This window comes from Felis catus, chromosome A2 (assembly GCF_018350175.1).
Source record: "Felis catus isolate Fca126 chromosome A2, F.catus_Fca126_mat1.0, whole genome shotgun sequence".
NCBI classification, from domain to species: Eukaryota; Metazoa; Chordata; class Mammalia; order Carnivora; family Felidae; genus Felis; species Felis catus.
The window spans coordinates 1,549,586-1,562,725 of NC_058369.1; the positions used below are offsets into that span (position 1 = coordinate 1,549,586).

A 13,140-nucleotide genomic window follows, 5' to 3' on the forward strand; every position below is an offset into this window, starting at 1 on the left:
GGCTGGGTACTCTCCCTGAAGGCTGTGCACCCACAGTTCACGCCCTTTTTGAAAACAGTCACTGACAAGAGTTAAGAGTGGCATTAGGAACATGTTGGCTCCAAGCTGAAGCTGTCCCCGGCATCGTCGGGGGGCTGGAAACAAGTTGTTCCCACCCTGGCGTCGTGCTCAGCACCACCTTGGGAACCCCTGAATTGTTCCAGACCCTTCCTGGTAGATGAAGACAGAGGGGGAGCAGGTGCCCAGATGTCCTGATCTCCAGGTTATGACTAGAACAGTTCCAGGTGACCTAAGATACTTGGTCACCCCAGATGGGGGTGACTTCCTCAGTGTCACCCCATCCTTGCTGAGTTGGGATGAGGCTGGCATTTCGCCTCCCGCCTGGGCCCGGGAACGTTGGGACAGGCGGGTATGTACTCGAGTTGGATGCTGGGCAAGCCACAGGCTCAGCTTGGGAGACGCTGGTGTTCACAGCTCACAATTTGGGTCTCTATGTTCTAGAGACCCTGCCTCTTCCTTCCCTCTGTCTCCGTGCACACTGCAGATCTTGGAACCGGTGTCAGTCCTTCTTGAAGCTTCTACTGGTCATTCCCATAACTGGGGACAGCAAGTCTGTGCCTACTCATTTCTCTTCTTTTGCAACTGCACTCATTCTTTAGATTTGTCTGGGGTGTTCTCATGTATCTCTCAAGCGCAGGTGGTAACTTATCCTCCTCCGTTTCTTTCAAAAAAAATAATAAACTATGCCTCATCCTGTCCAGGGCTTTCTCTTAGCTCAAGGTCACCGCGTGAGCCAGCAATCGCCTTCTTGGGTTCTCTCTTATTTCTCTTAATCGGCTATCTTCCCTCTTTGCACTCAGCTTTCGTTGTCCATTCTCTCCCAGCCCGATCTTTACAAAAAAAAACACAAAAATAAAACAAACTCTAGAAGATATTTTGTAGTCTGAGATTAAGGGCACGAAGGATCTTCTGGAACCTCCCATCCCTTTACCTTTCCCTAAGTAAACTGCCCATTTGTCTGAGACAGGTTGTCTCCATTGTATCTGAGTGAAAAGGGAAAGGGAAAGATAATCGACGTAGGCAGATTCGGTTTGGGGCTGACATTTTTTTTAAGTCCTAAATGAACTTCACGTGTTGGTCTGAACTCTACTTCAATTTAGAAATACGGGTGCTTTCATGAAAAGAGGCTCAATGTCGCTCCTCATCAGGGAAATACAAATCAAAACCACATTCAGATATCACCTCACGCCAGTCAGAGTGGCCAAAATGAACAAATCAGGAGACTATAGATGCTGGAGAGGATGTGGAAAAATGGGAACCCTCTTGCACTGTTGGTGGGAATGCAAATTGGTGCAGCCACTCTGGAAAACAGTGTGGAGGTTCCTCAGAAAATTAAAAATAGACCTACCCTATGACCCAGCAATAGCACTGCTAGGAATTTACACAAGGGATACAGGAGTACTGATGTACAGGGGCACTTGTACCCCAATGTTTATAGCAGCACTCTCAACAATAGCCAAATTATGGAAAGAGCCTAAATGTCCATCAACTGATGAATGGATAAAGAGATTGTGGTTTATATACACAATGGAATACTACGTGGCAATGAGAAAGAATGAAATATGGCCTTTTGTAGCAAAGTGGATGGAACTGGAGAGTGTGATGCTAAGTGAAATAAGCCATACAGAGAAAGACAGATACCATATGTTTTCACTCTTATGTGGATCCTGAGAAACTTAACAGAAACCCACGGGGGAGGGGGAGGAAAAAAAAAAGAGGTTAGAATGGGAGAGAGCCAAAGCATAAGAGACTCTTCAAAACTGAGAACAAACTGAGGGTTGATGGGGGGTGGGAGGGAGGGGAGGGTGGGTGATGGGTATTGAGGAGGGCACCTTTTGGGATGAGCACTGGGTGTTGTATGGAAACCAATTTGACAATAAACTTCATATATTGAAAAAAAAAAAAAGAAATACGGGTGCCTTGAGAAAGTTGAGTTTTAAATCGACTTGACTTTATGACTGGAAACTGGTAATTAGCCCAGATCAATCCAGCCTTCAGCTTTTGTCTCTCAATGTTACGTCATTAAGCGGAACATACAGCGATGCAAAGAGGTTGCTCCTTAGAGGTCTTTAGCCAACTTTTTGCAAAGCTAATATATGCATACCGATAGCTCACTTGTTGGTAAAATTGTTAGCTTTTCACTGAAGCAACAAATGCCTTGTCTGTGCCAACGATTTGCACAGGCTTTACCAGGACATGAGAGCAAAGCAGAAGGTGCACGTCTGTCCTCGAGGAGTTGACAGGGGTCTAGAAGATTCTCTAACCTGCATGTGTCCATGGAGTACTTCATAATCACTTCCCAGCCAGGGAGCCCTGTTGCCTCCATGGCTTTACGCCTTCTACTCCACACCAGCGTTTACTGCACCAGCGCTGAACCCCCCTTCTGGAATCCACACTCACAAGGACAGGCACAAACTTCTGCTCCATCCATCCTTTCCGATTTCTGTTAGCGATTTTTTTTATTGCAATAGAGTACACCCAACCTAAAATTCACCATCGTAACCATCTCTGAGCGCACAGCTCAGTGGCGTCAGGCACACTCACACTGTGGTGCAGCCACCCCCATCATCCGTGTCCAGAACTTTCCATCTCCCCACACTGACACTCTGTCCCCATGAAACATGGACTCCCTGCCCCCTGCCCCACCCCTGGCTCCCACACGTACTCTCTGTCTCTGTGGATGGGACTCCTCTAGGGACCTCCTGTGAGTGGGGTCACGCAGGACTCGTCCGTGTCTGGCTTCTGTCCTTCTGTCCTGTGGCGCACAGTGTCCTCGGGGTCCCACCACGTTATAGCAGGTGTCAGGATTCCTTTGGGAGAATACACATGGAATGGCTAGGAGCAAGGGCTGGTGAGGAGAGTCAGGTGAGGACCAAGACTTTGAACTTGGTGCTGAGGGTGGTAAAGAGCTACTGAAGGGCCAGGGAGTAGCGCCATTGTATGTGTGCAGACCAGGGCCTCTCTCCCTTGGCGCTGTGGACATGTGGGGCATCCTGGGCTGCGAGAAGTTGAGAAGCATTTCCAACTTCCACCCCCTCAATGCTGAGTGCCCCTAGTCATGACAGCCGCAAACATCCCCAAACATCTGCCCACTGTCCCCTGAAGGCAAAATCACCCTGGGTGAGATCCCCTGGTCTAGGTAGCTATCTCTAGTTGTATAAAAAATGGGTAGGTTGACGCAGGCCTGGAGTCAGCAAGAACACCACTAGCCCAGGGAAGGGGAGAAGGTATGGGAGCAGGAATGGGTGGGGGGGGGACCCCTGGAGAGGAGGAAGGAGGTGGAGTGGCCAGATTTGGAGGTGACCAGCAAGGAAGGGAAGGAAGATGGAGAAGTGATAGAGGAAGAGTGGGGGGGGGGAAGGGGGCTGGTCTAGAGCATCAGCAGATGGGAGAGGTAGTCCCCAGGAGTCTGGAGAGGGAAGAGTGAGCAGGTTGGCTGGGGTAATACACTTCCCACTTGGGACAAGCTGAGCTGTGTGCAGAAGCGTCCCATGTCCATTCCCATCTGAAGCTCCAGAGAGACATGAACTGGAAACTTCTATGTGGGGCTTGCTGGTAGATAAATGATCACTGGTGCTGTGGACTCTCCTAGGGGCAGCACCAGAGAAGGGAGCCATGGAGGACGGGGTGGGAGAAGGCTGACAGATAGTGACGAGAAAGGCCTCTGCAGCTTACAACTAGTTGATGTGTTTTGTTTTGTGGTTGCTTACATGGTCCCATCAAGATGTTACCAGCAGAGGAGCCAGCTGGTGAGGACACAAAGACCTAGCGGAAGGCCCCTCTATCACTCCTGCTGCCTCTAGGAAGCCCCTAATCAGACTGGAAGAGGAGTTTAGGACGGAGTTTCCTGACCACAGGCCCGCTGGGGCTACATGTCCACAAGTCTACAAAGGCCTTGGGGGAATAGGCACCCCAACACATGGGGAGGTGACATCTGGGACCCTGAACTCCGACGACCCTGACATTGTGTTGACTGTAGTGTGTGTTTGTCTGACCAGAGCTGAAGAGGTGGGTGAAGAGAATCTTCCTTAGTGCCCGTGTAGTAGAAGTTACTGCTCCCTGCTTTAGCGCGTCGATGAGTCATAAGCTTGGTCTTATAAGAGAGACAACCCCATCCTGAACCAGTTCAAGCAAAGATTGGCTCCTTTGTCTGGGCAATCCAGAAGAAGCCCTGGCCTCTGGCAGAGCTGGGTCACTCGGTCTTGTCCCTTGAAGCGTGCCCCTGGATGTGCCCCCCCACATCTCTTCCTTCAGGGTGTTGATCTCATCCTCCTTCCTGTTGACAGTCAAGGTGGCCCCAAGCCTACCTATGGCAGTTTAAGAGCCCCACTGGGAAGAATGCTTCCCCTCTATTCCCCCCTATTATTGTTAGTTGAACTGTATGAAATTGATCATGTCCTGTTGTTTTTGGTCTAAAAAAAGGGCAATTTCATACAGTTGAAACTCAGGGAAGAAACTCAGTTGGCTTGCTTCAGTCATGCATGACCCCATGGACCAATCACTGATGAGAGTGAAGAGGTGGGTATCGTGACTGGCAGGCCCGGGTTCAGTGTGGACCTGGCACCAAAGGGGGTGGGCATGAGAGTGTGACTGGTAGGTCTGGTGGCCAGGTGTGTGGGGCTCACGCCTGGGTAAGTCTTCCCCAAAGAAAGTGATCTGGGAAGACAAAAACGATATTGCCACCCCACGTTATAAGAAATGAGAACTAAAGGGACAAGGCCGATCATTGGCCATAATTAGGCCTGAAGAGGTTTACCTTTCTGGGGGTCACAGACTACTTGGGTTGAAGCTGGAACGTGGATTTTGGTCTTCTGATGACCAGCATTCCTTCCACCTGACTGTAGAGCACCATGGGGGAAAGGCAGTTCCCATTTTCGAGATGTTTTTCCTATGAAGATGCCTAATGTCCTGAATCAACACTCAACCCTCTCTCCTGGGTCAGCACTGCCCACAGAAAGCTTGTATTAGATTCCTGTTGCTGCTGTAACAATGTGGGCCTCCCGGAGCTACATCCAGGTGTGGGCAGGGCTGGTTCCTCCCGGGGGTCCCAAGGAGACCCGTCTCTCCCCTTTTCCACATCCGTGGCCTGTGGCCACTCTTCCATACTCACAGCCAGCAGCACGAGGTCTGCCCCTCTCTCTGCCTCCCTCTTATGAGGACCTCATGAGGACACTGCACCTCTGAAGAACCCAGGGTCACCCCTGCCTTAGGGGGCTCAATTTGGCCCCCCTGGCAAAGTGCCTTCAATGTGCGAGGCGAGCATGTCCAAGGTCCCGGGGACGAGGACATGGACGCCTTTAGAGCTATTCTTCCACCTACCACAGGGTCTAAGCAAAATGCCACTTCTGTGGAAGTGCCCAGGGACACTGTCAGGTTGTTTGGACCAAACAGTCCCTGCCTTTCTAAGCCTTGCTTGGTTCAAAGGCAGATTTTGTAGCCTGATTTTTATCTGCCCTCCACCAAGCCTGCCAACTGCCGGATGAGGTTTCTCGGCCCTTGGAGGAGGCCGCGTGGGGGTCGTGCCGGGGCGCGAATGCACTGGTGCAGGTCCAGCCCGGGGATCAGCGGGACTCAGAGGTGCAGCCAGCAGGCGGCCGGCTCCTCCTGAGTTTCCTTGTTTGTTCACAGAATCTGGCTCCTGGCTCTCCACATTCTGGATGTTTCTGCATCAACTGTGTCCTGCTGCTCCCCATGGTTATTGGCTTCCTCCTCACCTCCTCCAGCTGTCCGCCTCCTGTTTCAGTTTGTGGCCTATGTACCTCCTTGCTTGCTCTCTCTCCTGATCCCTCCCCTCCCTTCTTCTTTCTTTTCCTTTCTTCCTCCTCCCTCCTTCCCTTCCTCTCTTTCAGTAATACACACAAGACACCTTAACCATGTCTAAGTACACAGCTCACTGACATTAAGCACATTCACATCGTTGTGAATGTTGTCTGCCACCCCACCATCCGTCTCCAGAACTTTCCATCTCCCCAAACTGAGGCTATGTCCCCATGAAGCACTGACTCCTCACCCCCCTGCCCTAGCCCTGGCTCCCACCATCTACTCTCTGTCTGTGAACAGGACTCCTCTAGGGACCTCCTTTATGAGTGGGTTCGTGCAGGATGTGTCCTTCTGTGTCTGGCTTCTGTCCCTGCACACAGCGTCCTCAGGGTCCATCCACATGGTGGCAGGTGGCAGGATGCCTTCCTTCCTGAGGCTGAACAAGAATATTCCAGCGTGTGGGTGGACACATTGTGTTTGTCTTTGACCCACCGATGGACACTTGGGGTGTTTCCACCTCTTGGCCATTGTGGATGCTGCTGCTGTGAACACAGATATATTAGAGCTTCATGAGCCCACTTTCAGGTTCTTCGGGTGTATACCTGGGAATGGCATTGCTGGGTCCTGTGGTCATTCTATGTGATAATTTTATGCAATTCATATGGTAATTGTATTTCATTGTTTGAGGAGCCACCAAGCTGTTTTCCACAGTGGCCGCCCCATTTTCCATTCCCACCAGCCACGCACAAGTCTTCTGACTTCACATCCTCGCCAACTCTTGTTATTGTCTGTTTTTGGATGATGGCCACCCTAATGGGTGTGATATCTCTCTTTAGCTCTTCCTTCGTGAAGAGTGAACTACCAACTATAAGGTCAGAGGTTGAGACTGCCTGCACATCTGACACCACATGCGAGTTCAGAGGGGTTCTGGGGTGAATTCTGTCCCCTCAGATTTTGTATGTTGAAGTCCTAACCACCAACACTTCAGAAGGATAATTATTGGAAAATAAGGTCTTCACAGAGGTGACCAAATTAAAATGGGGTCATTAGGGTGAGTCCTAGTGCTCTATGACTGATGTCCTTATAAGAAGGGACCTTGGGACACAGACGTGCACACAGGGAGAAGGTCCTATGAAGACGAGGCAGAGATGAGGGGATGCTTCTACAGGCCAAGGGTCATGACTGCTGTGACCAGCAGAATCTAGGAGCCTGGGGCAGGTTCCCCCTCACAGCCTCAGAAGGAACCAGCACTACCTACACCTTGAGTTTGGACCTCTGGCCTCCAGGGGTGGGAGAGAATATATCTCTGCTGTTTGAGCTGCTCAGTTTGTGTTGCTCTGTTATGGCAGCCCCAGGAGACTCATGCAGGGAGGTCCCCTGCACCGCTCTTAGGTGTAACAACTCCCTAGAAAGACTCAGAACTCACTAAAAGCGGGTACAGTCACAGTTACGGCTTTTAGGGATTAACATTACAGGGTAAAAGGAGCCAAAGAGAGAGGCCAGTGGGGAAGAGGGCAGCTGTCTCAGTCTGCTCGGGCAGCTCTAGCTGGACACCATCAACCAGGTGGCTGATGAACAACACACATTTCTCATGGCTCTGGAGGCTGGAAATCCAAGTTCAAGGCACTGGCAGGTTCCATATCTGGTGAGAGCCTGTTTCCTGGTTCACAGATGGCCATATTCTCACTGTGTCTTCACATGGAGCAGGGGCCAGGGAGCTCTCTGGGGCCTCCCTTACAGGGGCACTTACCCCATTCATGCGGGCTGTACCCTCATGACTTAATCCCTCCCAGAGGCCCCACCTCCCCGTACCGTCATCTTGGGGAGTAGGGTTTCAGCATATGGATTTGGGGGGACAGAGACACTAGTCTGCAGCACCAGGACAAAGACAAAGCCTGACGCTTCCATGGTCCTCTCCCTGCGCAGTCAGGGTGTGTTGTTCTTGGGGCACGTGTGACAACACGCATGGACTATAACCAATCTGAGCAGCACCCCCTAACTTCCATTTTCTGTGTCCAGAGTTTTTCCCGAGACTGATTCATTGATGGATTTGCTGGCTGATCCACTGATTGCCCACATGGTTGATCTCAGCCTCCAAGAAAAAGCTCCCAGACACTGAGGATAAAGTCTGGGCTTTCTTTTTGAGCAATCTTAAATTTGGCCTACACATCCTCTCATCGGGCGATCTTTACCCCCTTGAATTCCCATTCCATTCTTTTCTTGCCAGATTTGCCTTCTCAGATGTGTCTTCAGGAAATATTAAGAAAAAAGACAGCAGGCACACTTGCCCCATGAGTACTTCCTGGGTCATTGGCACAGAGAAGGAGCTTTGCTCAGGACAATACAACCCAAAATGTGGCCTGGTCTCCCAAGGACACCAGGGTTCTGGCAGCTGACCTCAGTGCAGTGGATGCTGTGTGGGCTGTCTGGCTTGATGGAACACTGACGGTGACCGCTGTAAGGATAGCTTTGGGTGCATCGGGTATTTTGATGCCAAGCACACTCAGTTCTAAGTATTTTAATTAGCTATAATTTCTTCCTGGGATCATTAATTCTGTAGAAGTAATTTTAGACTTTTCAACCATGATTTTGTTACTTCCAGTCATCTAATTTAATTGCACTGCCACGAGGGGCACGTGGGTGGCTCAGTTGGTTAGGCGACAGACTTCGGCTCAGGTCATGATCTTGCAGTTTGTGAGTTCGAGCCCTACGTCGGGCTCTATGCTGACAGCTCAGAGCCCGGAGCCTCCTTCGGGTTCTATGTCTCCCCCTCTCTCTACCCCTCCCCTGCTCACGCTCTGTGTCTCTCAATAATAAATAAACCGTTAAAAAAAAAAAAAACTTTAATTGCACTCCACAAGACATGTGCATCGAGTGTAGAGTTTTTGGGTTTTGTGGAGATTTGCTTTGTGGTTAAGTACATGATTAATTTTTGTAAATATTTCGTGTGTGCCTGAAAAAGTAAATTTATTCCCAATACAGAGAATCCTGAAAAAGTAAACTTATTCTCAGTATAGGGAATATAGGTCCATTAAGTAAACTTGTCTAGTGTTAAATTTTGGTATTACATACATAAGAGTTTACAATTTTTCTCTCTTCCATTTTGTGCCTTTTGCGGTTTACAAGAGACCACCTAAAACATCTAGCTGACTTTTAAAAAAACCTAACCTCACCAATTCTTTTACATTTAAGTACATTTGTATGTTTTCTTTTTCTCTTTCTCTGCCTTCTTCCCTTTCTCCTGCATTCACATCTTTTTTCACTCTACTATTTGGAAGCTATCCATTTCAGTTCTGTTATCAAAATTGCTCTTAAAATTTTTCCATGCATAAACATGGAACCACTTGACAAGTGAAACCACTTGACAAGGTCTGAAATTAATCACTGAACCTTTTTTTCTCTGAACCTTAGAGTCTTTCAACTGCACTCATGCCTCCATCTTGTAGCTGGTTCAGCCTTGGTATCTGTGCACCCCAAGTTGGTCAGTATTATCATTTTATAGACACAGTGCTTTTCCGATGCTTCCCCATGTTAACCAGTATCTGGGTTCATGGTGCTTCTGCATTTCACCTCTTTGTTCCAAATCCAACTTTAGTTTTCCTCATTCCATCCTTCAGTAGCGTTTTTCAGTGCTGGTGTGTTAGTGCTGAGCTTCACAGTCTTCCTGCAATTGTCTGAATTTGAGTCTCCCTTTTTTTTTTTTTTTTTTTTTTAAACATTTTTTAACGTTTATTTATTTTTGAGACAAAAAGAGACAGAGCATGAACGGGGGAGGGTCAGAGAGACAGAGACACAGAATCTGAAACAGGCTCCAGGCTCTGAGCTGTCAGCACAGAGCCCAACGCGGGGCTCGAACTCACGGACTGCGAGATCATGACCTGAGCCGAAGTCGGCCGCTTAACCGACTGAGCTACCCAGGCGCCTCTTGAGTCTCCTTCTTGACCATGTGGGTTTAGGTATATGATTGTTGACGGACACCTATTTCCACCTAGCACTTTGAACATGTTATTCTCTCACCTCGGTTTCTTTTCTGTTGAGAAATCTGCTGCTCTTAACCAGCATTCCTTTGTAGGTGGCGTATGTCTACTTTCTAGTTACTCCTAGAACCTTCTCTTTGTTTTTATTCTGTGGATTTACTCTGAGCATCTGTTTTATCTGTCATGCTTGGCATTGTGCCTTTCAAGTCTGAGGATTCAGATCTTCCAGCAGTTCTGGAAAGTTCCCAGCTCATTTCTCTTCTAAGATGGCCTCTCCCATTTGTCTAATCTCTCCTTCTCAAACACCAGTGAAATATGCACCCTGCTTATCCCCATGCACACCTCAGATCACCCCTCCTCATATCTGTGGTAGGCAGAATTCTAAAAGGTTCCTAAGATTTCTGTCCCCCAGCACGAATGCCCTGTATAACCCTTCCCCCCGAGTGTGAACCCGCTGAATACAATGTCATGGCCACTGCCTTAAGTCACATTCGATGAACAAGGTGTCAGGATGTGGCTCCCATCGTCGCCTTACATTCTGTAAGACTCCACCATAGTAGGGTGCGTGGGTGGCTCAGTCAGTTAAGTGTCCAATTCTTGGTTTCGGCTCACGTCATGATCTGACAGTTCGTGAGTTTGAGGCCCACATCAGGCTCTGCGCTAACAGCATGGAGACTGCTTCGAATCCTCCCTATCCGTCTCTCTCTGCCCCTCCCCTGCTTGCTTTTTCTCTCTCTCTCTCTCAAAATAAATAAATACACTTAAGAAAAAAAAAAAAAGACCCCATCCTAGAACGCTGCAGTGAATTTCTCTCTCTGGCCTTGACAATGTGGCTACTGGGTTGTCAGGGGCCTGTGAGCTAACAGCAGCCCTAGGCCAACAGCCAGCAGGCCCCACAACTGCCAGGAAACAAATTCTGGCATATCGGGAGCTCAGAAGTCGATCCTTCCCCAGCTGAGCCTCCGGATGAGAATGCAGCCCAGCTAACAACACCTGACTCACGGCCTCTTGAGACCCAGAGCAGAGGACCCAGCTGAAAGCTGCCGGGATCCCAGCCACAGAAACCGCAAGAGAAAGTTGTTCTAGGCTGCTATGTCGGCGGAAATGTGCTGAGCAGCTGCAACAACTGACACACCTTCTCTGCATCGGCCCTTCCTTTCCCACTCAGCTACGGGGCTTTACGCATTTTGTCCTGTGTGGAAATCTGTTCCTTCCGTGGGCACTTACTGCACTCATGCTCGCTCATCCCTCAGAACTCAGATAACACACCCCTCCCCCAGGGAAGCCCTTCCTGACGCCACCCCCCCTCCCCCCGGGCCCCATCTAGATCAAAGCTCCTTTTCACACGGACTCAAAGCCCCATGGACACATCTTCATTTTCAAGCCTCAATTGTAGCTGTAATTTTAATTTATTTGGGGCCCTGCCACTCTGATTTAAGCTCTCTGAGCTCAGAGAATCCCATCTGCCTCCTTTCAGGGCTGGGGACTCAGCACAGAGCACCCAGGCCTGGCCCGTCACAAATATCAGACAGACAGAAAGCTGAATGAATGGTGCTTCTATATTCGATGCTAAACAGCATCGGGCCCCTTCTGTGTCCTAATGACAGTGATGACAAGACAATTCGGAGAACACAGGAATCCTTAGAAAACCCACAGGCTTGGGGGGGGTAGCAGGGGCAGCTGGGGCTGAATGAATATAGTGTGTGTGTTTGGTTGGGGGGGGGGCGGTGCGCGTCAATGAGCTCATACACTGAACTTGAGTTTCCAGCCCTAATCACAGAGGTGAATCTTGGTGTCTTTGTCCCTAAAACATTTCATCAAGTGATTCTTAGAGATCCCCTGGCTCCTCAGAAGGCAATTCGGCTCAAGTGTGAGAATAAAGGGGTAAGTGTTACACAGCCTCACTCCCCGCCACCCCCGCACATCTCCCCTTTCTCCTCAGCTCCAGATGGCGGCGGGGAGGCATGGAGTGGCCATTCCCGGCAGGGACACACTCCCTTGAGGATGGAGTATTCTGGCTGGGCCCCAGCATAGGGTTCCCGCCTTAACAATAAACATCCAGCACAGTCCGATAGATCTGAATTTCAAGCAAACGACAGATACTTTTTTTTTTTTTTTTTTTAGCGTAAGTAGGTCCCAAATGTTGCACAAGGCGCGTTAGGGGCTGTGTCAATCGGGGTTCTCCACAAAGAAACACAGCCAACGTGAAGGCTGGCGAGCCCGCGATCCGCAGGGCGGACTGGAGACCCAGGGCAGAGCTGATGCTGCAGCTCGAGTCCCCCAGGCCGCCGGGAGGCGGCATTCCTAGTCTCCGAAGGCCTTCAACTGATTGCATGTGGCCCACCCGCAAGAGGGAGGGTCATCTGCTCTACTCAACATCTGCTCACTGCAAAGGTAGTTACGTCTAACCACTACCTCCACGGCAACTTCTAGCATAATGTCTGACCCGTCCACCGGGCGCCACAACCCGGCCCAGAGGACACGTAAAATAGCCAGGCCAGCGACACACTCGTGCTGCGAAAGCAGGATCTGCTCATCTGAAATCCAGGCGCATCCGGGCGCCCGGTGTTTTCCCTGACACCCAGGCCTGCCGTTGGTGCCCACAGACCCCCCCCCCCCCCCAGCAGCCCTGTGCCCGCCCGGCGCAGAGAGGGAGCGGCTGCAGGCACGAGGAGGACCAAAGGCCCCCGGAGGGAAAGGCCGACCTACGGCCCGCACCCGGCCTACCTGACATGAGGAAGCAGGAGGCCGGCGCGGCCAGGCTGCAGCTACTCTCCTCGCCGCTTCCCGGAAGCTACTCGTCCCGGAGACAGCCTCGCAAGAAAGCCTCGCGCGGCCTCAGCGGGGTTTCTCGCGAGACTACGATCGAGGCCGCCCCGAGGGGGACTTCCGCTGGGTCTCTTGCGAGACCGCGATCAACGGGTGGCCTCGCGTGACCTCGGTTGGGTCTCTCGCGGGATTACGACCAAGTGGTGACTTCGCAGGGCCTGCCTGGTCTCGGGTCTCTCGCGAGACCGGGATGAAGGGGCGGGCTGGACGCGTGACCATAGGAGCGCATGGCTGCCTCTGGCTCTCTCGGAGCTGAGGCCCTAACGAGGATACGTACCCCGCGTACTGTCAGCCGAGGGCGCGTCGAGGCCTGTCCCTCCGCCAGGGATGCTGGCGGCTGCGGACGCTCTCGTAGACCCCAGGGCCACGAAGGACGGCGCGGGCGCCCGACCTGGCGCTCGGCTAGGCTCCAGTTGGTTCGCTCTGCGTCCGCGTGTTCTGTGCCGCTAGGCCGAGCGGTGGCCTGGAGACTTACCCGTTCTAGCCCCAGAGCCTGGAATGTGTCGCCTCACGT

The 13,140-nt window shown here is 51.0% G+C and overlaps 1 protein-coding gene and 1 long non-coding RNA gene across 6 annotated transcripts in view; one reads left to right on the forward strand and one right to left on the reverse strand.

The window, feature by feature from the left end:
* Positions 1 to 13,140, forward strand: part of TMPRSS9 (transmembrane serine protease 9) — a 49,705-nt gene that overhangs the window by 6,663 nt on the left and 29,902 nt on the right. The window contains exon 1 of one of the 5 annotated variants that reach the window (XM_045043184.1): positions 12,730 to 13,038. The exons of 1 other annotated variant lie outside the window; for it this stretch is intronic. In XM_045043184.1, the coding sequence (XP_044899119.1) occupies positions 12,854 to 13,038 (185 nt within the window). In that variant the 5' untranslated portion in view covers positions 12,730 to 12,853. Of the gene's footprint in view, positions 1 to 12,729; positions 13,043 to 13,140 lie in introns of those variants that run through there. 3 more of the 5 variants (XM_045043199.1, XM_045043191.1, XM_045043186.1) reach the window with 3 other exon arrangements.
* On the reverse strand, positions 72 to 12,668 carry LOC109493593. Its single transcript, XR_002147869.3, has 3 exons — positions 12,525 to 12,668; positions 2,726 to 2,870; positions 72 to 890 (listed from the first exon to the last, which is right to left on the reverse strand). It is a non-coding gene; the product is annotated as an uncharacterized LOC109493593 (long non-coding RNA).